At 45.6% G+C, this 24,656-nt stretch overlaps 1 protein-coding gene across 1 annotated transcript; it reads left to right on the top strand.

Annotated features, from left to right (window-relative positions):
• Nucleotides 1-11,859: 11,859 nt before the first annotated feature.
• On the top strand, nucleotides 11,860-21,487 carry LOC139366587 (FAS-associated factor 2). The gene is made up of 11 exons (XM_071104261.1): nucleotides 11,860-11,964; nucleotides 12,675-12,743; nucleotides 13,040-13,174; nucleotides 13,420-13,496; nucleotides 13,593-13,731; nucleotides 14,028-14,113; nucleotides 14,487-14,578; nucleotides 14,957-15,134; nucleotides 18,846-19,017; nucleotides 19,154-19,297; nucleotides 20,686-21,487. The coding sequence occupies exons 1-11, from the start codon at nucleotides 11,860-11,862 to the stop codon at nucleotides 20,866-20,868; spliced, it is 1,380 nt and encodes a 459-aa protein (XP_070960362.1). The 3' UTR covers nucleotides 20,869-21,487.
• The last annotated feature ends 3,169 nt before the right edge of the window (nucleotides 21,488-24,656 follow it).

Here is a 24,656-nt window from a genome sequence, read left to right as displayed (position 1 = left end):
TCTCTGCTACGTGTCCCTCCTGTCTCTGCTACGTGTCCCTCCTGTCTCTGCTACGTGTCCCTCCTGTCTCTGCTACGTGTCCCTCCTGTCTCTGCTACGTGTCCCTCCTGTCTCTGCTACGTGTCCCTCCTGTCTCTGCTACGTGTCCCTCCTGTCTCTGCTACGTGTCCCTCCTGTCTCTGCTACGTGTCCCTCCTGTCTCTGCTACGTGTCCCTCCTGTCTCTGCTACGTGTCCCTCCTGTCTCTGCTACGTGTCCCTCCTGTCTCTGCTACGTGTCCCTCCTGTCTCTGCTACGTGTCCCTCCTGTCTCTGCTACGTGTCCCTCCTGTCTCTGCTACGTGTCCCTCCTATGTCTCTGCTACGTGTCCCTCCTGTCTCTGCTACGTGTCCCTCCTGTCTCTGCTACGTGTCCCTCCTGTCTCTGCTACGTGTCCCTCCTGTCTCTGCTACGTGTCCCTCCTGTCTCTGCTACGTGTCCCTCCTGTCTCTGCTACGTGTCCCTCCTGTCTCTGCTACGTGTCCCTCCTGTCTCTGCTACGTGTCCCTCCTGTCTCTGCTACGTGTCCCTCCTGTCTCTGCTACGTGTCCCTCCTGTCTCTGCTACGTGTCCCTCCTGTCTCTGCTACGTGTCCCTCCTGTCTCTGCTACGTGTCCCTCCTGTCTCTGCTACGTGTCCCTCCTGTCTCTGCTACGTGTCCCTCCTGTCTCTGCTACGTGTCCCTCCTGTCTCTGCTACGTGTCCCTCCTGTTTCTGCTATGTTTCTACCCGGAGGAAAGGTACTTTGCCTCTCCCACCATCTTTCCTTATTCTGATGTAAATGTATCCAGTGGAAATATAAGTCACTACACCTTTTAACGTGGAACGTTCCGACTGCTCTCTGTCCTTTTAACGTGGAACGTTCCGACTGCCCTCTGTCCTTTTATCGTGGAACGTTCCGACTACCCTCTGTCCTTTTAACGTGGAACGTTCCGACTGCCCTCTGTCCTTTTAACGTGGAACGTTCCAACTGCCCTCTGTCCTTTTATCGTGGAACGTTCCGACTGCCCTCTGTCCTTTTAACGTGGAACGTTCCGACTGCTCTCTGTCCTTTTATCGTGGAACGTTCCGACTGCCCTCTGTCCTTTTAACTTCCCTCAACAATGCTTCTATTTTGACCACTACATTACTGACGTTAAGAAAAATATTGTTACTGTATAGTCTTTATTAAACTCCTTCCTGCTCCTAAACTACAGAGGATATTGGGTCAGACCCCTCTCTCTCTCTCTCTCTCAAGCATGATGCGTCTCCCAATAAGTGTTTTGTCATTTTATAAAATACCAGATTAGTTTAATCTCCACTGTAATTTGTATTTTATTTCATGTGTAAAGGTCTAACATGTCCTGTTCAGGAACTACATTAGGAGTAGACTACATTAGGAGTAGACTACATTAGGAGTACATTAGGAGTAGACTACATTAGGAGTAGACTACATTAGGAGTAGACTACATTAGGAGTAAACTACATTAGGAGTAGACTACATTAGGAGTACATTAGGAGTAGACTACATTAGGAGTAGACTACATTTCTAGTAGACTACATTAGGAGTAGACTACATTAGGAGTAGACTACATTAGGAGTGGACTACATTAGGAGTAGACTACATTAGGAGTAGACTACATTAGGAGTAGACTACATTAGGAGTAGACTACATTAGGAGTAGACTACATTAGGAGTAGATTGTAAACCACCTATGCCTGTTTGTTTGTTTTATTATTAAGAATTGATTAATTGACCTATTCATTCACTGTTGAATGATATTCCTAATTCATTATTTAACGGTAGCTAGTAGTAGCTGATTATTTAACGGTAGCTAGTAGTAGCTGATTATTTAACGGTAGCTAGTAGTAGCTGATTATTTAACGGTAGCTAGTAGTAACTGATTATTTAACGGTAGCTAGTAGTAACTGATTATTTAACGGTAGCTAGTAGTAACTGATTATTTAACGGTAGCTAGTAGTAACTGATTATTTAACGGTAGCTAGTAGTAACTGATTATTTAACGGTAGCTAGTAGTAGCTGATTATTTAACGGTAGCTAGTAGTAACTGATTATTTAACTGTAGCTAGTAGTAACTGATTATTTAACGGTAGCTAGTAGTAACTGATTAGTTAACGGTAGCTAGTAGAAATGAGATGCTATGAGCTTGTGGTCTTGTTGAACTTTAAACTCCTCCTTACTCCTGTTAGGGTTTGTGCTTCTGGACAGATTAATTTCCTTCCCAAGCTAGACTACTTACAGCCTGGTTTCAGATCGGTTTTGTGCAGTCTTGCCAAACGTGACAATGACCCTTCTTTTTATATTTATATATATATATATATATATATATATATATATATATATATATATATATATATATATATATATATATATATATATACGTTCTATGCAATGACCATAGGAGTTGGCAGGACAGCACAAACAGATCTGGGACCAGGCTAGACAATGTAGTCCGCTCCCAACAAATAAGTGTCTTCACATCCAACGAATCATTCTGAGGTAGATCCTCCGTAAGCATCAGAAGAATTCACATACCAAGGGGGCTTGTTGTGCCAATTGTTTTTAGGCTGTTAGATCCTTGGGGAACCACCCCGTCTCCCTGGATAGATCCACATCATGTCCAACGCATGTCTCTTTACCTCTACTTTAGGCACAAGTGGTCACCCTCTCTTGACTTTTCTCACTGTCATTCGTGAAGGATAATTCTTCCAAGTTTTACCAGTGAGACGTCTTGTCTATGCAACATCAGTCTCATGGGATGTATACCTTTTCTATCGATCTTAGTTATGTACTGTTTTGAATGACGCACAGTGAGTGACTTGTAGGGCAGAAGGTGTTAATAAATTGTAGCAAATCTATTTTTATTTTTTGTTTCAAAGCACTTTTTATTTGTTGTTTGTTTAGTAGCCCACTTGAGTTAAGGCTGCATGAGAGAGAAATGCAACCATTTAAACAATTATCCCGAAGTCAGGTGTTTGTTTTTTTTCCCCTTAACAAAACATACAGTAACATCCTATTATATTGGTTTCTGTTCTGTATAATTATCATGTGATCTTCCAAACTTTGATTCAGCTTTGATCTAACTTTTATTAAACGATAACCATTCAGAGTCGCCTGCGGACACTGTGGAAGTAGAGAATCACCCGCGTGCACAGAACCTTTAACCCTGGGAAGAAAAGTCCGATCCACAGACACTCTGTTTTTAAAGAGTCCTCATATCATGGCCAAATTAAACAAGATGTCTAGAATGACATGGACACGTTTTTAAAGAGTCCTCATATCATGGCCAAATTAAACAAGATATCTAGAATGACATGGACATGCTTTTAAACCGTTTGATGAACGCTAGTCTGTTGAGTCCTATTTTGAAACACTTCCCCCCCCTTCATTTAAACTGCATTGCCTCAATCTGTGATCAGCTGTTGTCTATTGGGACTATCACACAGAGGAGAATGTTACACGGGAACTGGAAAACTCATCAATAAAAATTCTCAGAAGTTGGCCTGTTTTGGTATTTTATTTTCCTTTATTTTTAATCAAGCAAAAGGTTTGTGTGAGCATTAAATAAGACCAATACACAGTGGGTACTTGGGAAGACTTGAGACCATAGGCGTACTGTTTAAATAAGGAGTACTCTGGGCAGAGAAATGTTCTTGGTGGTACAGTAACCAAAACAGGCTGAGAACCGTTGGACTAACGCCAGAGAAGACCTGAGAAGTTCCTCTGCCTCCCTTACAAGAGCCCCACACTGCCAGGTCATATCTTCACCAGGCCCTATAACACCCCTTGTTCCTCTGCTATTTACAAGAGCCCCACACTGCCAGGTCATATCTTCACCAGGCCCTATAACACCCCTTGTTCCTCTGCTATTTACAAGAGCCCCACACTGCCAGGTCATATCTTCACCAGGCCCTATAACACCCCTTGTTCCTCTGCTATTTACAAGAGCCCCACACTGCCAGGTCATATCTTCACCAGGCCCTATAACACCCCTTGTTCCTCTGCTATTTACAAGAGCCCCACACTGCCAGGTCATATCCTTACCAGGCCCTATAACACCCCTTGTTCCTCTGCTATTTACAAGAGCCCCACACTGCCAGGTCATATCTTCACCAGGCCCTATAACACCCCTTGTTCCTCTGCTATTTACAAGAGCCCCACACTGCCAGGTCATATCTTCACCAGGCTCTATAACACCCCTTGTTCCTCTGCTATTTACAAGAGCCCCACACTGCCAGGTCATATCTTCACCAGGCCCTATAACACCCCTTGTTCCTCTGCTATTTACAAGAGCCCCACACTGCCAGGTCATATCTTCACCAGGCCCTATAAACACCCCTTGTTCCTCTGCTATTTACAAGAGCCCCACACTGCCAGGTCATATCTTCACCAGGCCCTATAACACCCCTTGTTCCTCTGCTATTTACAAGAGCCCCACACTGCCAGGTCATATCTTCACCAGGTCCTATAACACCCCTTGTTCCTCTGCTATTTACAAGAGCCCCACACTGCCAGGTCATATCTTCACCAGGCCCTATAACACCCCTTGTTCACTTACATTGGTCGTAAGAGCCAGATGCTCCATCTTAAATATTATAGCACACAAACAATGTAAAAGGGACAGACATATAACCCCTATGTGTGTGTGAAGATACATTGCTGTGTGTTTTTATTTTATTTTAAATTTTACCTTTATTTAACTAGGCAAGTCAGTTAAGAACAAATTCTTATTTTCAATAAGGGGCCGAACGACAGATTTGTACCTTGTCAGCTCGGGGGTTTGAACTTACAACCTTCCGGTTACTAGTCCAACGCTCTAACCACTAGGCTACCTGCCTCCTCTACACTCTAACCACTAGGCTACCTACCCCCTCTACACTCTAAACCACTAGGCTACCTACCCCCTCTACACTCTAACCACTAGGCTACCTACCCCCTCTACACTCTAACCACTAGGCTACCCTGCCCCCTCTACACTTTAACCACTAGGCTACCCTGCCCCCTCTACACTCTAACCACTAGGCTACCCTGCCCCCTCTACACTCTAACCACTAGGCTACCCTGCTCCCTCTACACTCTAACCACTAGGCTACCCTGCTCCCTCTACACTCTAACCACTAGGCTACCTACCACCTCTACACTCTAACCACTAGACTACCTGCCTCCTCTACACTCTAACCACTAGGCTACCTGCCTCCTCTACACTCTAACCACTAGGCTACCTACCACCTCTACACTCTAACCACTAGGCTACCTGCCTCCTCTACACTCTAACCACTAGGCTACCTGCCTCCTCTACACTCTAACCACTAGGCTACCTACCTCCTCTACACTCTAAACCACTAGGCTACCTGCCTCCTCTACACTCTAACCACTAGGCTACCTACCTCCTCTACACTCTAACCACTAGGCTACCTGCCACCCTCTACACTCTAACCACTAGGCTACCTGCCTCCTCTACACTCTAACCACTAGGCTACCTACCTCCTCTACACTCTAACCACTAGGCTACCTGCCTCCTCTACACTCTAACCACTAGGCTACCTGCCCCAAGTGTTTCACTTGACATGGCTCATACAGACAAATATACAGACAATACACTGTGTTAAAAAATAAAAAAAGGTGGTCAGAGTCTTGGAATAATTCTCTGTATTGTACAGAGGTGGATCTCACTAACAGATTTTCCTCCAACCCAGAGATGTTTTTCCACATATGTGGATGGCTGCGTTGCACTTCAACTATGTTGTAAACTCAAGGCAGTCAGTGCCCTGCTTGCTTTGTCATCTGCAGGACAGGGTGAGCATTTCACTTCACTGGACCAACCCAAAGCACAGTTAAGGTTGTTCAGGAGGAGGACAGGGGCTTTTAAATATCTGTTCCGTTAGTCTTTCGACACATTCAAACAACACATTTCATCCACCACCACAACAAGGTGGGACTACCTGAACTTGTCTAATAAGAAACCCCTTGTTTTAGTTTTTTTCTGTTGCAAAAAAGTTTTGCAGTAAAAAAATGAATAGAAATCTGATGCTGATCTTTCTTCAGTGCCGTGGTGAACACGCCGAAGACGATAGCGACTACAGTGAAGCCTTGTGCGAAGATACGTCCTCTTCATCAGGAGCTGGGACTGCCGGGTCTTGCCTTGTTTGAAGGCTCGGACACCGTACATCAACGCTCCAGCTGTACCGAGACAACCTGGAGAGGAGACGCAGAATAGAGATTTTTTTTAATTTTTTTTTTTAAACCAAACAATTAGGTTTTCCATAATCACTCTTTAAAATAGATGTGAAAGGAGGAGCATTCAGTAGCTTCCATTTGGTTTTAAAGTGATCCAAATGCTTCTCTGTTTTGTTTTTGAGAAAGCTAAAGGTCTGCAATCATAATACTTAAAAAAAAACAGGCGCCCTGACCGATGTAAATCTTAAAGACATTTTAGGCCTGATTGTGTGTAAAGGGAGGGGGGGGGGGGGTTGTTTTTAATTCAGATTGTGTATGCAATTCATTCTGTAACCACAGGGGAATGAACCGCTGCAGAGAGAGAGCATGTCCAATGTTGAAGTAGTGTCCGATGTTATATTCACATAAAATGTTCAATCCCTAACTAGGTTATAGAGACAGTCTGGCCACTGGTCTAGCTGTGTAGTCTAGCACCCAGGGTATGACCCATTGATTGCACTAGTTGTATGACCCATTGATTGCACTAGTTTACCATTATAATACATGTTTACCATTAAACTCCTTGACAAAAAGGCATTGTGGGCCCTGTAATGTTTCATAATGGGGCTTGGAACACTCGGCTATGTTCCAATCAAATGACATGTTAGTCTACTTTATGGGTTCCACAAGGACACTGTGCATGACACATCTTATTAAAAACTATCTGGCTGTACCAAATTAAGTTGATCGTATGCTATTCCCTACTGTAGCTAACTAGCTACAAAATGGTTGTCTGTCTTGGTCTTAAGACGCACATGGATGACCAAATGACTGTCTAGTCAATGCATGAATAATCTAATTTATTAACAGTATGCATTGAAGCCGACTAGGAACAGCTGTGGGCAGTTGACACTTTTCCCTAGAGTTACTCATTACGCAACTCACCTACAGGGACGAACGGGTTCTCCTTCGACTTCCTCATCAACTTCTCCTGGAACGTCTCTTATCTGGGTCGAGATAGAGGTGTAAATCCTTCTATAACAGGGGGCTTGGATATGTCGAGCATTGGTTGTTGGGTCGTTGTCGTTGACTGTTCAGAGACAAACGGGGTAGCGACAGCAGCTGCCATACCTGCAGAGTGTGTGTCCACGAAGCTACGGTTGCCAGCTACAGAGGAAGGGAATGAATGGTTTGGAACAAAGACGTTGAAAATATGAGAGATGACCCAATGAGAGTGCTTCCGTAAATATCACATGATATTCCCAATCTGTCCCTCAAAGCATCACTGTCACCTAATAATCCCCAATTTACAATTGTCTCATTCATCCCTCTCCTCTCCCCTGTAACTATTCCCCAGGTCGTTGCTGTAAATGAGAACGTGTTCTCAGTCAATTTACCGGGTAAAATAACGGATAAATAAATAAAATATTATGCAAAGACTTCCATTACTAGGGGCCACCTTTGACCAAGTGTTGCAACGTGTTGGAAACTTGAAAGAAGTCAAATATACTGAACCAAAATATAAACGCAAAAATTTCAAAGATTTTACTGAGTTACAGTGCATATAAAGAAATCAGTCAATTGAAAGAAATGAATGAGGCCCTAATCTATGGATTTCACATTATTGTGCTGGGGTGCAGCCAAGGGTGGGCCTGGGTGGGCACTGGGGGAGCCAGGCCCACCCAGAAATTAACATAACATTTTCTGGCAACAGCTCTGGTGGAAGTTCCTGCAGTCGGCATGTCAGTTGCACATTCCCTCAAAACTTGAGACGTCTGTGGCATTGTGTTGTGTGACAAAACTGCACATTTTGGAGTGGCCTTTTATTGTCCCCAGCACAAGGTGCACCTGTGTAATTATCATGCTGTTTAATCAGTTTATTGATATGCCACACCTGTCAAGTGGATGGATTATCTTGACAAATGCTCACTAACAAGGATGTAAACAATTTGATGGAAATAAGCGTTTTGTGAGTATGGAACATTTCAGGGATCTTTTATTTCAGCTCATGAAACATGGGACCAACACTTTACATGTTACTTTCATATTTTTGTTCAGTGTATATATAGATTGTAACCACATCGAATTGATAGGGACATTGATCATGAACAAACCGACACATTTTATCCGACAGATTGTAGTACTCCTAAATGGTAGGTAGAGGTAGAGGTTTGCATTTGGTCACTGCTACACCGCCTAAGAGTGTTTTACGTATTTGGTCAAAGATGATATTTTATATTGGCAAGATTGTTGAGTGATCGCTCTAACAATGGAAATACATGTCCTCAAAGATGGAAGGCCTGCTGGAGGAGGTGAGATCAGGTGGGAACAGTGTAGCCAATGAGAGGGCAGATACACCAACATGCCATTGAATAATTCAATGGCTGTTTTTGTGCACAAAGTGATGACTAAAGTGGCTCATTAGGAAGGCCGGGGTTTGAGAAATCAATGAGAGAAGTGAAACATTCTTCCTTTGCCGTTTGTTTCCCCGAAATCCACAACCTTGATTCGAGACAATGTCTTAAGTAGTTGAACATGTTATTACTCCAAACCTCGTGAAAGTGACAAACTGAGGCGTTTTCATTTTCTTAAAAAAAAAGTATTTTATATCGAAGGAGTGCCTTTTGATTTGAGGCCTGCACAGAAGCAATTGGGCGCAAGACGACCGTTAGACCTGATGACCTGTTTCTGCACATGAGCTTAGTTAGACAACATCGCCATGACATCTCTTACAAGAGTGATCGGTGATTTTCATTGGAGAAGCAGTTTCTGCTTCATACTCATACTGTACTGTCTTTGCCGGAACCCTCGCCCCTTGGGGTGCGTTCGTAAATTCACTCTGGCTATCGACGCCGATTTCAGAGCACTCTCGTCTGAGTGTGCCAGAATAACTGATGAATTTAGAAACGCTCAACACCCGTTGAATATGGCCGGTGTCAGTAAACGTCGGGGGGGGGGATTAAATTATTGCCAGCAGCACAGTTACAGTCACCAATGCTCTGGATAACATGATAACAGCCTAACCAGTGCTGTTAGGGAGAGTAAAATGGTAAGAGTGAGGTGTTCTCTCATTTGTGTCTGGGAGTAGCTGGGAAACTAGCCAACGTTAGTCAGTTAGCTTGGATGCTTGACTGCTGTTGTGAGGTCAGAATGCTTGGATCAACGCTACTCTTTAGCCAGAGCGTCCAGTGTGCTCTCTGAACGCTCTGAGAGCAAAACGCTCTGAATTTACTGATGGACAATCTGACACGGAGTGCACCCTGGCACTCCAGATTAAATTTACGAACACACCCTTGGTTGGAGAGCATCAAAACCTTGCTGCATCATGGGTAAATTGTGACCAACTGACTGATCTACAAATAATATTGAGTAGCTATTTATGATTCAAGGTGATTTGTAAATTAGTCAGTCTTGTCTTTTAAAGTCGGCTGCAATGTCGAACGCGCCCCATTATGAAACTTCTATTGATCAAATATAAAGCCTTGTGGAGAAATTATCAATTTATTCTTTAGTTGACCAAATTCGACACTCTCTCGTTAACCTCCATACAAAAATTCCTCACTTCTTGGTCTTATTTTCCTGGATAGATTTTTGGCAGAGTAACCCTCTCGCTTTGCCTCTTCTTTGTCTTGTTAGGGGATTGGCGAGTAGTGACGGACCGGAAGTTTGACCGACATTTTTGTCATTTTACCGAAGATGTTATATAACTAATCCAAGATAGATCAGAGCGTTTCATTTCCAATGGGATCAAATTAACCATAGTGGGCAGAACAGACATTGAGGTGGGCAGGGCCAAGCATGAGCTAGCGAGATCCTATTGGCGCGTTCTAGCATTTATTTGCATATTTCGTTAGGGGACGCCTAGTGTGAATCGCGTTTGTGCAATAACTCAATTCGCCCTTGCAGTCCTACTAAGCAACGCTATTATTATTTTTTACTTTGGCAAAGGGTAAAGCCTACAAAAGGTAGTCCACCCTTTTGGTACAGACTGTAGTTTCGGAAACAGAAGACTCTATTGAGAACAAACGTTTAATTGAGGAGAAAATGTGCATGACGGCTAAAATACATCTCGTTACATTTTTTCCCACTGTAAGCCACTGAGCTTCCTCTCATCACCATATTTGGCAGTGAGAGGAAACGCCAACCGGATGCTTAACATTTATACATCCGGTGAAATGTCTGACTCATTGTTCTATCTGTGTTTTTACTGACTCGGATCTTTTCCACTCGTTTCGTCAAAATAACGAGTTTTTCGACTCATTTCATTCGAGTCAGTAAGAGCCAATTTACGCTTGATCCGAAAATGTGGTCGGAGGCACTGGATGGTGTGACGCAACTGAGGCCAAATTCGGCCTTGTCTCTCACATTTTGTAACAATGCAGAGGGGCTCTGTATAGCTCCACATTGACATTATTGGTTGACAGTAGATGAGGGACGGAGGTCCTGTATAGACACAAACTCACTTCATTCACAACAGCGCTGTGCAAGAACTATGAATGGTCTGACTTCTGCAGAGGCCATATCACACTATAAATGCTGCACAGCCAATGCAGATAACAGATTTGCCATGCAGCGCTTTTCATGCCCAACGCACTCAGGACCCACAGTGAACGATGAACTGAAAACTGGAAAGAGTTAGGATTCTCCGAGCCTCTCATTTACATCATTCACCATTTTTTTATTATTTAACTAGGCAAGTCAGTTAAGAACAAATTCGTATTTACAATGACGGGCCTACCTCGGCCAAACCCTAACGACACTGGGCCAATTGTTCGCCGCCATATGGCACTCCCATTCACGGGCGGTTTGTGATACGGCGTGGAATCGAACCAGGGTCTGTAGTGATGCCTCTAGCATGACGCCGTCATTGTAAATAAGAATTCGTTTTTAACGGACATGTCTAGTTAAATAAAGGTTACACAAATTGAGTTTGTGTTTATACTGGACCTGCAGCCCCCACTCAACCTCAACCAATCATGTCAATGATGAGCTACACAGCTCTCTGCATTATTGCAAAAATGTGAGAGGTGCACATTGACACCACACAGAGCTCAATTTGGCTTCTTCGTGCCTCTGGTTGCCTCCGCAATTGCGTCACACCCTCCATATAAAGCTTCTGACCACATCTTCGGAATCAAACATAAATTGGCTTTTAGTTCTCGAGTTTGATGAGCAGAGGCTGTGTGTGTTTTGGTTCTACAACGCTGTTTCCGTAACATTCAATAAACTGCAAACATTCTTGCACCATGATCAATTATCAGTTCTAAACATGTATTTTTCTTCTCTATGTACTATGCTTATTATCAATTTTCCGCGCATATGACAGACAGTTTGGTGCTCGGAACAGTCCTCTGGGAGCCACTGAGACAGAGCAGCGTGTATCAATCGTTCTGTTGGAATCATTACTGCCAGCACAAGGCAGGTCAAACGAACAACTCAAACGAATGAGTCATTCAGAAAAATGAATCATGACTCTCGAGTCAGTAAAAAATATAAAAAAGAGGCGACTAATGAACAATGACTCATGACTCTCGAGTCAGTAAAAAAAAAAGACTCAATTAATGAATAAGTGAATCATGACTCTCGAGTCAGTAAAAAAAAAAGAGTCGATTAATGAATCAATGAATCATGACTCTCGAGTCAGTAAAAAAAAAGAGTCGAATAATGAATCGTTCGCGAATTGCACGTCACTGTTGGCGAGGTAAGATGGCGGCGCCAGAGGAGCAGGAATTATCTCAGGCGCAGACCGAAAAACTCCTTCAATTTCAGGTAGTCAGCCTTTCTTCAGGTTTAAGTATTTCTTTTTTATATAACTCCATATTAATGTATGTTTAGATATATGAAGGACATTGTTTAAAATAAAGCACGCTAATGGGTGTAAAAAACGCTTTTTTGACAATATAATGTTGATACCCCATAGCGCCACCGCTAACGTTAGCTAACTTGCTACCGTTAACGTTATATCTAATCTAGCAACACAACAATTATTTTCTATCCTAAATATTGTCTGGAGTTGCTAGTTCGTTCCCGACAATACTCACAAAGAAACGATTCAACAAACTTAAATCAGTGTAATGTGAATTAGAAAGGACATGTTTAACTTGGTTATCTGCAGCACTTGGTTTACTTACGCCAACTAACTAGCTAAGCCAACGACAGTTGGCTAACTAGCTAGCAGTTTACTTGGTCAGCCAAGCTAACGTTACTTAGCATTTTAGCTAGAAGATGGTTTGAGAGTGAACATCAGACACACACAACTGTTAATGACACATGACAAGCAATGACTGGTTCATTCCTAGTAAGGCCCCCTCTGTCTCATCCAGACCCAAGATGTGGAAATGGCCTGTAGGAAAGTAACATATTGGAAATAAATTCGGTTGAACATAACTTCACAGATTTGTCCGATCTCGTGTACACCAACCAGTGTTAGATCTGAGAGTTCAGATTTTTTGTAATTTTTTTTGCATTTGATTTTCCAGGACTTGACAGGTTTGGAGTCTATGGACCAATGTCGTCGTACATTAGAACAACACAATTGGAACATCGAGGTAAGAACTGTCGCCCCCAAAATACATGAATGGCTGTTTTTGATGTGGGCCTTGACGACTACATTATACACAGGTTATGATGCACCCAGTGAATCCAATAGTTTATCAGAGGTTGCACTGTTATAAATGAACTACGTGCAGTAATATATATATATATATATATATATATCTCTCTCTCATGAGAAATGTTGCCTTCAATATTCTGCATGAGCTCTGCGACACGGTTTAGTCTTCTTGTGGTGTGCAGGGTGAGATCAAATGGAAAATGTTGTGTGTGTGTGTGTGTGTGTTCCCAGGCTGCAGTGCAGGACAGACTGAACGAGCAGGAAGGAGTTCCCAGTGTGTTTAACCCTCCGCCCTCCAGACCGTTACAGGTCAACACAGCAGACCACAGAGTGTATAGCTATATCGTCTCCAGGCCACAACCCAGAGTACGTACACACACATTCTGTCTCTCTGTCTCTTATGATGTTCTTCTCTTTTTGCTCATATATGTCACCGGTAAACTGTTCTAGCATCTCAACTTTAAGGTTGAATCTGCAATATGACATTCGCATACACAGTGGCGCAACCTTCTGTTTACTAAAATCATCCAGCTGCCAGCTGTAGTTTTCTCATTGAATCTTCCCACTTTTCTGACCATGTTGCATCTGGTCTTTTTCTTACTTTTCTCCAGGGATTAATAGGATGGAGTTACTACATGATAATGTTACCTTTCAGATTGACATATTACACACTTCTGGACATATTCAGGTAATAAAAAAAAAACTGTATTTGGCCATCAGTTCCCTTGACGTTTCTGTATAAAGGTGACTGATTGGTTCCTCCTTCCTCCTCCTTCCTAACCAGGTTTGCCCTGCGGTGGGTCAGGCCAGACCCTCGTGGACGCGTCACAGACCCTGTGGGTGACGTGGTCTCCTTCATCCATAGTTTTGAAGAGAAGTACGGTCGATCGCATCCGGTGTTTTACCAGGGAACATATAGCCAGGTGTGTTACCCAGGTTCCCCAGTTTCATTCTCAATTTGGGATACTAGTACCTTGACCATCCACAACAAGTAATGCTAGAACGCAGAAGAACATTCCCCCCCCCCCCCCCCCAAAAAAAAAAAAGTTGACACACCTTATGTTTTATTTTATTGAACAACCAACTAAATGGTTTTAAGAAAGCGGATGTTCCAGAATCCATATAGGTTCTACGTGGATTGAATCGACGTGTAACTTGGTCGATAGCTGGTAGTGTTATTCAGCGAGGTGTGTGTTTTTGTTTCCCCCCCCCCCTGTAGGCATTGAACGATGCCAAACGTGAGCTTCGCTACTTGTTAGTTTACCTCCATGGAGACGACCACCAGGATACAGACCAGTTCTGTCGGTAGGTCCAATAACAAGTGATCACTTTACACACGAGGTCAACATACACGGGCAACAAAATGCACAATGATACTACAATGCAATACCCAAACTCTGGAAGGCCAGGTTGGGTACTATTGTCCTTTTTTTCCAGGGAGGCAAGAATCATTAGTTGGTTATCTAGTTATAATTCAGGGTCTGTTGATGATTGGTTTGAATATGGATTCAGTTGATTGGACGAAGGCATACCATGCGTGTTTATTTATTTGTGTCATGCTTGGTATTATACACATACCATCCACTCTTCATGTATTAGATGTTTTCCTTAATGTACCCGGTACATCTTTCCTCACACGGTTTAAATTAATGATGCTTCTGTTTCCATCTTCCTCCAGCTCCACGTTATGTACAGAAGAGGTCCTGACCTTCCTCAACACCAGGATGCTGTTCTGGGCCTGTTCCACCAGCAGGCCTGAGGGATACAGAGGTACACATCCGTCTACTCTTGCATTGCGTCTTCACTACCTAGATCTCCTAGAGCTGGAGATACATTCTGCAAAGAGGAACTGGCCTCGTCCTTCACTTGTTGTTGTTGCTGTTAATGAGGACGTGTTCTCAGTCAGTTTGATATGGTTAAATAGGGTTAAAGATTTATTTTAAGTAAATCATTTGTGCTGGAACTGTGGATGATTTTCATCAGTGTCCTCTTAAGATATGAGTTGGAATCTCTTAGGGATGATGGATGATTATCATCAGTGTCCTCTTAAGATATGAGGTGGAATCTCTTAATCAATCAATTTATTTCCGTGTTGTTTTAATCTGTTTGGTGTGTGTCTGTTTTTCCCCCTGTGTGTCTGTACCTCAGTGTCCCAGGCGCTGCGTGAGAACACTTACCCGTTCCTGGCCATGATCATGTTGAAGGACCGTAAGATGACGGTGGTGGGACGTCTGGAGGGGCTCATCCAATCAGAGGACCTCCTCAACCAGCTCACCTTCATCATGGAGGCTAACCAGACCTACCTGATGTCTGAACGCTTGGAACGGTAAGGGACTGATCCTACCTGATGTCTGAACGGTGAGGGACTGATCCTACCTGATGTCTGAACGGTAAGGGACTGATCCTACCTGGTGTCTGAACGGTGAGGGACTGATCCTACCTGGTGTCTGAACGGTGAGGGACTGATCCTACCTGATGTCTGAACGGTAAGGGACTGATCCTACCTGGTGTCTGAACGGTGAGGGACTGATCCTACCTGATGTCTGAACGGTGAGGGACTGATCCTACCTGATGTCTGAACGGTGAGGGACTGATCCTACCTGATGTCTGAACGGTGAGGGACTGATCCTACCTGATTTCTGAACGGTGAGGGACTGATCCTACCTGATGTCTGAACGGTGAGGGACTGATCCTACCTGATGTCTGAACGGTGAGGGACTGATCCTACCTGATGTCTGAACGGTAAGGGACTGATCCTACCTGATGTCTGAACGGTAAGGGACTGATCCTACCTGGTGTCTGAACGGTAAGGGACTGATCCTACCTGATGTCTGAACGGTAAGGGACTGATCCTACCTGGTGTCTGAACGGTAAGGGACTGATCCTACCTGATGTCTGAACGGTGAGGGACTGATCCTACCTGATGTCTGAACGGTAAGGGACTGATCCTACCTGATGTCTGAACGGTAAGGGACTGATCCTACCTGATGTCTGAACGGTAAGGGACTGATCCTACCTGGTGTCTGAACGGTGAGGGACTGATCCTACCTGATGTCTGAACGGTGAGGGACTGATCCTACCTGGTGTCTGAACGGTAAGGGACTGATCCTACCTGGTGTCTGAACGGTGAGGGACTGATCCTACCTGGTGTCTGAACGGTGAGGGACTGATCCTACCTGGTGTCTGAACGGTAAGGGACTGATCCTACCTGGTGTCTGAACAGTAAGGGACTGATTCTACCTGATGTCTGAACGGTGAGGGACTGATCCTACCTGGTGTCTGAACGGTAAGGGACTGATCCTACCTGGTGTCTGAACGGTAAGGGACTGATCCTATCTGGTGTCTGAACGGTGAGGGACTGATCCTATCTGGTGTCTGAACGGTGAGGGACTGATCCTACCTGGTGTCTGAACGGTAAGGGACTGATCCTATCTGGTGTCTGAACGGTGAGGGACTGATCCTATCTGGTGTCTGAACGGTGAGGGACTGATCCTATCTGGTGTCTGAACAGTGAGGGACTGATCCTACCTGATGTCTGAACGGTAAGGGACTGATCCTATCTGGTGTCTGAACGGTAAGGGACTGATCCTATCTGGTGTCTGAACGGTGAGGGACTGATCCTATCTGGTGTCTGAACAGTGAGGGACTGATCCTACCTGGTGTCTGAACGGTGAGGGACTGATCCTAACTGATGTCTGAACGGTGAGGGACTGATCCTACCTGATGTCTGAACGGTAAGGGACTGATCCTATCTGGTGTCTGAACGGTAAGGGACTGATCCTATCTGGTGTCTGAACGGTAAGGGACTGATCCTATCTGGTGTCTGAACGGTAAGGGACTGATCCTACCTGATGTCTGAATGGTGAGGGACTGATCCTACCTGATGTCTGAACGGTAAGGGACTGATCCTACCTGATGTCTGAACGGTGAGGGACTGATCCTACCTGGTGTCTGAACGGTAAGGGACTGATCCTACCTGGTGTCTGAACGGTGAGGGACTGATCCTACCTGATGTCTGAACGGTGAGGGACTGATCCTACCTGGTGTCTGAACGGTAAGGGACTGATCCTACCTGGTGTCTGAACAGTAAGGGACTGATTCTACCTGATGTCTGAACAGTAAGGGACTGATTCTACCTGGTGTCTGAACGGTGAGGGACTGATCCTACCTGGTGTCTGAACGGTGAGGGACTGATCCTACCTGGTGTCTGAACGGTGAGGGACTGATCCTACCTGGTGTCTGAACGGTGAGGGACTGATCCTACCTGGTGTCTGAACGGTGAGGGACTGATCCTACCTGGTGTCTGAACGGTGAGGGACTGATCCTACCTGGTGTCTGAACGGTGAGGGACTGATCCTACCTGGTGTCTGAACGGTGAGGGACTGATCCTACCTGGTGTCTGAACGGTAAGGGACTGATCCTACCTGGTGTCTGAACGGTAAGGGACTGATCCTACCTGATGTCTGAACGGTGAGGGACTGATCCTACCTGATGTCTGAACGGTGAGGGACTGATCCTACCTGATGTCTGAACGGTGAGGGACTGATCCTACCTGGTGTCTGAACGTTAAGGGACTGATCCTACCTGGTGTCTGAACGGTGAGGGACTGATCCTACCTGGTGTCTGAACGGTGAGGGACTGATCCTACCTGGTGTCTGAACGGTAAGGGACTGATCCTATCTGGTGTCTGAACGGTAAGGGACTGATCCTACCTGATGTCTGAACGGTGAGGGACTGATCCTACCTGATGTCTGAACGGTAAGGGACTGATCCTACCTGATGTCTGAACGGTGAGGGACTGATCCTACCTGGTGTCTGAACGGTAAGGGACTGATCCTACCTGGTGTCTGAACGGTGAGGGACTGATCCTACCTGATGTCTGAACGGTGAGGGACTGATCCTACCTGATGTCTGAACGGTGAGGGACTGATCCTACCTGGTGTCTGAACGGTAAGGGACTGATCCTACCTGGTGTCTGAACAGTAAGGGACTGATTCTATCTGATGTCTGAACAGTAAGGGACTGATTCTACCTGGTGTCTGAACGGTGAGGGACTGATCCTACCTGGTGTCTGAACGGTGAGGGACTGATCCTACCTGGTGTCTGAACGGTGAGGGACTGATCCTACCTGGTGTCTGAACGGTGAGGGACTGATCCTACCTGGTGTCTGAACGGTGAGGGACTGATCCTACCTGGTGTCTGAACGGTGAGGGACTGATCCTACCTGGTGTCTGAACGGTGAGGGACTGATCCTACCTGGTGTCTGAACGGTAAGGGACTGATCCTACCTGGTGTCTGAACGGTAAGGGACTGATCCTACCTGATGTCTGAACGGTAAGGGACTGATCCTACCTGATGTCTGAACGGTGAGGGACTGATCCTACCTGATGTCTGAACGGTGAGGGACTGATCCTACCTGGTGTCTGAACGTTAAGGGACTGATCCTACCTGGTGTCTGAACGGTAAGGGACTGATCCTACCTGGTGTCTGAACGGTGAGGGACTGATCCTACCTGGTGTCTGAACGGTGAGGGACTGATCCTACCTGGTGTCTGAACGGTGAGGGACTGATCCTACCTGGTGTCTGAACGGTGACGTCTGTCTCTCTGGTCCTGGAGATGCGGTGACGTCTGTCTCTCTGGTCCTGGAGATGTGGTGACGTCTGTCTCTCTGGTCCTGGAGATGTGGTGACGTCTGTCTCTCTGGTCCTGGAGATGTGGTGACGTCTGTCTCTCTGGTCCTGGAGATGTGGTGACGTCTGTCTCTCTGGTCCTGGAGATGTAGTGACGTCTGTCTCTCTGGTCCTGGAGATGTGGTGATGTCTGTCTCTCTGGTCCTGGAGATGTGGTGACGTCTGTCTCTCTGGTCCTGGAGATGTGGTGACGTCTGTCTCTCTGGTCCTGGAGATGTGGTGACGTCTGTCTCTCTGGTCCTGGAGATGTGGTGACGTCTGTCTCTCTGGTCCTGGAGATGTGGTGACGTCTGTCTCTCTGGTCCTGGAGATGGAGGTTAATTGAACGTGTCTGTGTGTGTTCCAGGGAGGAGAGGAACCAGACGCAGGTGTTGCGGGCGCAGCAGGACGAGGCCTACCTGGAGTCGCTGAGAGCCGACCAGGAGAAGGACCGAAGGAAGAGGGAGGAGCAGGAGAAGGTCCAGGCGGAGGAGGAGAAGGTCCGGCAGACCGTCCTGGCCGAGGAGAGGAGGAGGAGGGTGAGAACGAGGAGTCTTTTATACTCTGTCCTCTCTCGCTCTGCCTACATTAAAACCGCTCCTTATCTTGGTTCTATGTTATTTAATAATTAGTTGTTGCCAGTTTGACTGTGGCTAACAAATTCTGTGTTTTTAGACGTTGGAGGAAGAGAAGGAGCTTAAGTCAGAATGTCTTCCCCCCGAACCCCCAGCAGACGACCCTGACAGCGTCAAAATCGTTTTCAAACTGCCTAACGACACCAGAGTAGAGAGGCGGTTCCTCTTCCAGCAGTCTTTGACGGTACGAACACAGCTCTGCTCTAGTCAACTTACAGGTGTTGGCATTTTAACCGGCCTGGTGTGTACAGTGGAGGCTCGACTCCCAATTCTAACTGCCCTGGTGTATATGTACTATATAATAGTATATATTATATATATATTTTTAACCTTTTATTTAACTAGGCAAGTCAGTTAAGAACAAATTCTTATTTTCAATGACGGGGCAGAACGACAGATTTGTACCTTGTCAGCTCGGGGATGTGAACTTGCAACCTTTTGGTTACTAGTCCAACGCTCTAACCACTAGGCTACCCTGCCGCCTCTACACTCTAACCACTAGGCTACCCTGCCCCCTCTACACTCTAACCACTAGGCTACCCTGCCGCCTCTACACTCTAACCACTAGGCTACCCTGCCTCCTCTACACTCTAACCACTAGGCTACCCTGCCGCCTCTACACTCTAACCACTAGGCTACCTGCCGCCTCTACACTCTAACCACTAGGCTACCCTGCCCCCTCTACACTCTAACCACTAGGCTACCCTGCCGCCTCTACACTCTAACCACTAGGCTACCCTGCCGCCTCTACACTCTAACCACTAGGCTACCCTGCCCCCTCTACACTCTAACCACTAGGCTACCCTGCCGCCTCTACACTCTAACCACTAGGCTACCCTGCCTCCTCTACACTCTAACCACTAGGCTACCCTGCCGCCTCTACACTCTAACCACTAGGCTACCCTGCCCCCTCTACACTCTAACCACTAGGCTACCTGCCGCCTCTACACTCTAACCACTAGGCTACCTGCCGCCTCTACACTCTAACCACTAGGCTACCTGCCGCCTCTACACTCTAACCACTAGGCTACCCTGCCGCCCCTACACTCTAACCACTAGGCTACCTGCCGCCTCTACACTCTAACCACTAGGCTACCTGCCGCCTCTACACTCTAACCACTAGGCTACCTGCCGCCTCTACACTCTAACCACTAGGCTACCCTGCCCCCTCTACACTCTAACCACTAGGCTACCCTGCCGCCTCTACACTCTAACCACTAGGCTACCTGCCGGCCCTACACTCTAACCACTAGGCTACCTGCCGCCCCTACACTCTAACCACTAGGCTACCTGCCGCCTCTACACTCTAACCACTAGGCTACCTGCCGCCCCTACACTCTAACCACTAGGCTACCTGCCGCCTCTACACTCTAACCACTAGGCTACCCTGCCTCCTCTACACTCTAACCACTAGGCTACCTACCCCCTCTACACTCTAACCACTAGGCTACCTGCCGCCTCTACACTCTAACCACTAGGCTACCCTGCCCCCCCATGGTAGCCTACACCAATGGAACGTATGGTCTTGACAACAACAAAAAAGAGCACCCATCTCTCCCTCTGTTTCTCCAGGTAATATACGACTTCCTGTTCTCGTTGAAGGAGACCCCGGAGAAATTCCAGATAGTTACCAACTTCCCCCGCCGGGTTCTGCCCTGCCTTCCCACGGAGGAGCAGCCCAACCCCCCCAGCCTCAAAGAGGCCGGCCTCAGCCGGTCCGAGGTCCTCTTTGTCCAGGACCTCACGGAAGATTGACACCTAGCTAACCTTCTCCTCCAACACGAGGAAAATAACTTATATTTTTCCTTGTTTCTTCACACACATTTTTGTTTTTGTTTTTGTTTATATGGCCGTTGTGCACAACAAGGGATCACTGTCTGAAATAACAAAAAACAACAAAAAAAACAACTCTTTAACACAAAATAATTTAGCCCTGCTCTATCCCCCAGCCGTCTTGTCCACCATGATACCTCCTCCTCTCTCCTCCAGTTAAATTTGGTTATGTTTAAAAGGAGAGCAATGTGAACTACCCTTCCTGTACATACATTACATATTTAAAGAACAAGGCTGAAAAAGCACTACTTTTTTTTTTTTTTTAATATTCAATCAAAGTTCACTCTATAATGTAATTGTCTTGAAACGACCAAACAAGCGAGGGGGGTTGAGTTTCCGTACCGCCTGCAGTTTGGAACGACAACCTAGTTCAACAAGACGAGGGCCACAGCTTTCACACGTGGCTTTGACCTCTATCTCTAGTATAACAGTCTGCCTGTGGTGACTCATAGATGCCTATTTCTCCTGTAACATCGGAATGGGCTGGTCATGTTTAAGATGTCATTTTCCAACAACTATAAATTAAACATTTTTAAAATGTTGTGGTGGTTTTGATTTTGTAGTGGCTGTCAGTGCTCTGTTCCCATCCTCGGCTTTCTTCGTCTAATACATCTCAGCCTTCCTAACAGCCCACAGAAACTCTGCTAATCTTGGAAGTCATGTCAGTTTTAATATTTTTTTGTAGGTACGCTATAAATACAAAAGTATGTGTACACCCCTTCAAACTGGATTTGCTGATCGGTGTTTCAAATCATGCACACAGCCATGCAATCTCCATAGACAAACATTGGCAGTAGAATGGCCTTTACTGAAGAGTGACTTTCAACGTGGCACCGTCATATGATGCCACCTTTACAACAAGTCAGTTTGTCAAATTCCTGCCCTGCCAGAGCTGCTCTGGTCAACTGTAAGTGCTGTTATTGTGAAGTAGAAACAATGGTTTAGCCTTGAACTGGTAGGTCACACAAGCTCACAGAACGTGATGGCCAAGTGCTGTAGTGCGTAAACATTGTCTGTCCTCGTTCATGAAAGGAAGTTCATGAAATGGGTTTCCATGGCAGAGCAGCCGCACACAAGCTTAAGATCACAATGCCAAGCGTCGGCTGGAGTGGTGTGAAGCTCGCCGCCATTGGACTCTGGAGAAGTGGAAACGCGTTTTCTGGAGTGACGAATCGCACTTCACCACCTGGCAGTCCGACGGACTAATCTGGGTTTGGTGGATGCCAGGAGAACGCTACCTGCCCCAATGCATAGTGCCAACTGTAATGTTTGGTGGAGGAGGAATAATGGTCTGGGGCTGTTTTTCATGGTTTGGGTCCCTTAGTTCCAGTGAAGGTACATCTTAATGCTACAGCATACAATGACACTAGAAGATTCTGTGCTTCCAACTTTGTGGCAACAGTTTGGGGAAGGTAATTTCCTGTTTCAGCATGACAATGCCCCCGTGCACAAAGCGAGGTACATACAGAAATGGTTTGTCGAGATCAGTGTGGAATAACTTCTGTATACTTCTGGCCCTTCTTTGGACACTGCTAACAAACCTCCAATTGAGCTTCAACGCCATACAACACTCCTTCCGTGGCCTCCAACTGCTCTTAAATGCTAGTGAAACTAAATGCATGCTCTTCAACTGATCGCTGCCCGCACCCTCCCGCATCACTACTCTGGACGGTTCTGACCTAAAATATGTGGATAACTATAAATACCTAGGTGTCTGGCTAGACTGTAAACTCTCCTTCCAGACTCACATTAAGCATCTCCAATCCAAAATTAAATCTAGAATCGGCTTCCTATTTCGCAACAAAGCCTCCTTCACTCATGCTGCCAAACTTACCCTTGTAAAACTGACTATCCTACCGATCCTCGACTTCGGCGATGTCATTTACAAAATAGCCTCCAACACTCTACTCAGCAAACTGGATGCAGTCTATCACAGGGCCATCCATTTTGTCACCAAAGCTCCATACACTACCCACCTCTGCGACCTGTATACTCTCGTCGGCTGGCCCTCGTTTCATACTCGTCGCCAAACCCACTGGCTCCAGGTCATCTATAAGTCTTTGCTAAGTAAAGCCCCGCCTTATCTCAGCTCACTGGTCACCATAGCAACACCCACCCGTAGCACTGCTCCAGCAGGTATATTTCACTGGTCATCCCCAAAGCCAACACTTCCTTTGGCCGCCTTTCCTTCCAGTTCTCTGCTCCCAATGACTGGAATGAATTGCAAAAATCACTGAAGCTGGAGTCTTATATCTCCCTCTCTAACTTTAAGCATCAGCTGTCAGAGTAGCTTACTGATCACTGTACCTGTACACAGCCAACTACCTCATCCCCATATTATTACTTGCTCTGTTGCACCCCAGTATCTCTACTTGCACATCATCTGCACATCTATCACTCCAGTATTAATGCTAAATTGTAATTATTTTCGCCTCTATGGCCTATTTATTGCCTACCTCCCTACTCTTCTACATTTGCACACACTGTACATAGATTTTTCTATTGTGTTATTGACTGTACGTTTGTTTATTCCATGTGTAACTCTGTTGTTTGTGTCGCACTTCTTTGCTTTATCTTGGCCAGGTCACAGTTGTAAATGAGAACTTGTTCTCAACTGGCCTACCTGGTTAAATAAAAGGTTACATTTTTTTTAAAGAACTTGACTGGCCTGCACAGAGCCCTGACCTCAACCCCATCTAACACCTTTGAGAATACAGACTTTGGAATACAGACTACGAGCCAGGCCTAATCGCCCAACATCAGTGACCGACCTCACTAATGCTCGTATGACTGAATGGAAGCAAGTCCCCCGCAGCAATGTTCCAACATCTAGTGGAAAGCCTTCCCAGAAGAGTGGAGGCTGTTATAGCAGCAATGTTCCAACATCTAGTGGAAAGCCTTCCCAGAAGAGTGGAGGCTGTTATAGCAGCAATGTTCCAACATCTAGTGGAAAGCCTTCCCAGAAGAGTGGAGGCTGTTGTAGCAGCAAAGGGTGAGGGGGGGGGGCAACTCCATATTAATGCCCATGATTTTGAAATGAGATGTTCAACAAGCAAGTGTCCACATACTTTTGCTCATGTAGTGTATGTAGGAAACAAACATTATGCTAACCTATTAGTAAATGTTACATAGAATACTAGTTGGCTGTGAAGAAAGTTTATTTTCCTATGTTCATCCTGATCTCACAAGATCACATTCCTTTTCTCAACACAGTATGAGAGCCTCGGGCTCTGGTCAAAAGTAGTGCACTATATAGGGAAAATGGTTCCATAGGGTTCTATAGGGCTCTGGTCAAATGTAGTGCACTATATAGGGAACAAGGTTCCATAGGGCTCTGGTCAAAAGTAGTGCACTATATAGGGAACAAGGTTCCATAGGGCTCTGGTCAAAAGTAGTGCACTATATAGGGAACAGGGCTCCATAGGGCTCTGGTCAAAAGTAGTGCACTATATAGGGAACAGGGTTCCATAGGGCTCTGGTCTAAAGTAGTGCACTATATAGGGAACAGGGTTCCATACTAGCATTCACAACAACTTTGTGTGAACTCTAATGGTGACTACAGTGAAAACAGACAAAGGGAGAGTTGTAATATTGGTATACATCATACGTTTATTAGTGAACAACACTCTCAAATCAGCCACGATAAAAATAAAAAATAAATGATTGCACGACTCGGGTAAAGCAGAACTAGCAACTTTCAGTTTAAAAAA

This window comes from Oncorhynchus clarkii, chromosome 14, assembly GCF_045791955.1.
Source record: "Oncorhynchus clarkii lewisi isolate Uvic-CL-2024 chromosome 14, UVic_Ocla_1.0, whole genome shotgun sequence".
NCBI classification, from domain to species: Eukaryota; Metazoa; Chordata; class Actinopteri; order Salmoniformes; family Salmonidae; genus Oncorhynchus; species Oncorhynchus clarkii.
Note: the sequence above shows the minus strand (reverse complement) of the source record. Positions and strands in the feature narration are given on the sequence as shown.

What these genes read in the sequence shown, in the direction of transcription:
- LOC139366587 (XM_071104261.1), top strand. Translation starts at nt 11,860, where the DNA reads ATGAATCGTTCGCGAATTGCACGTCACTGTTGGCGAGGTAAGATGGCG. An exon ending in CAGGCCTGAGGGATACAGAG is followed by an intron (nt 14,579 to 14,956) that starts GTACACATCCGT and finishes TCTGTACCTCAG; the next exon opens with TGTCCCAGGCGCTGCGTGAG. An exon ending in TCTTCCAGCAGTCTTTGACG is followed by an intron (nt 19,298 to 20,685) that starts GTACGAACACAG and finishes CTGTTTCTCCAG; the next exon opens with GTAATATACGACTTCCTGTT.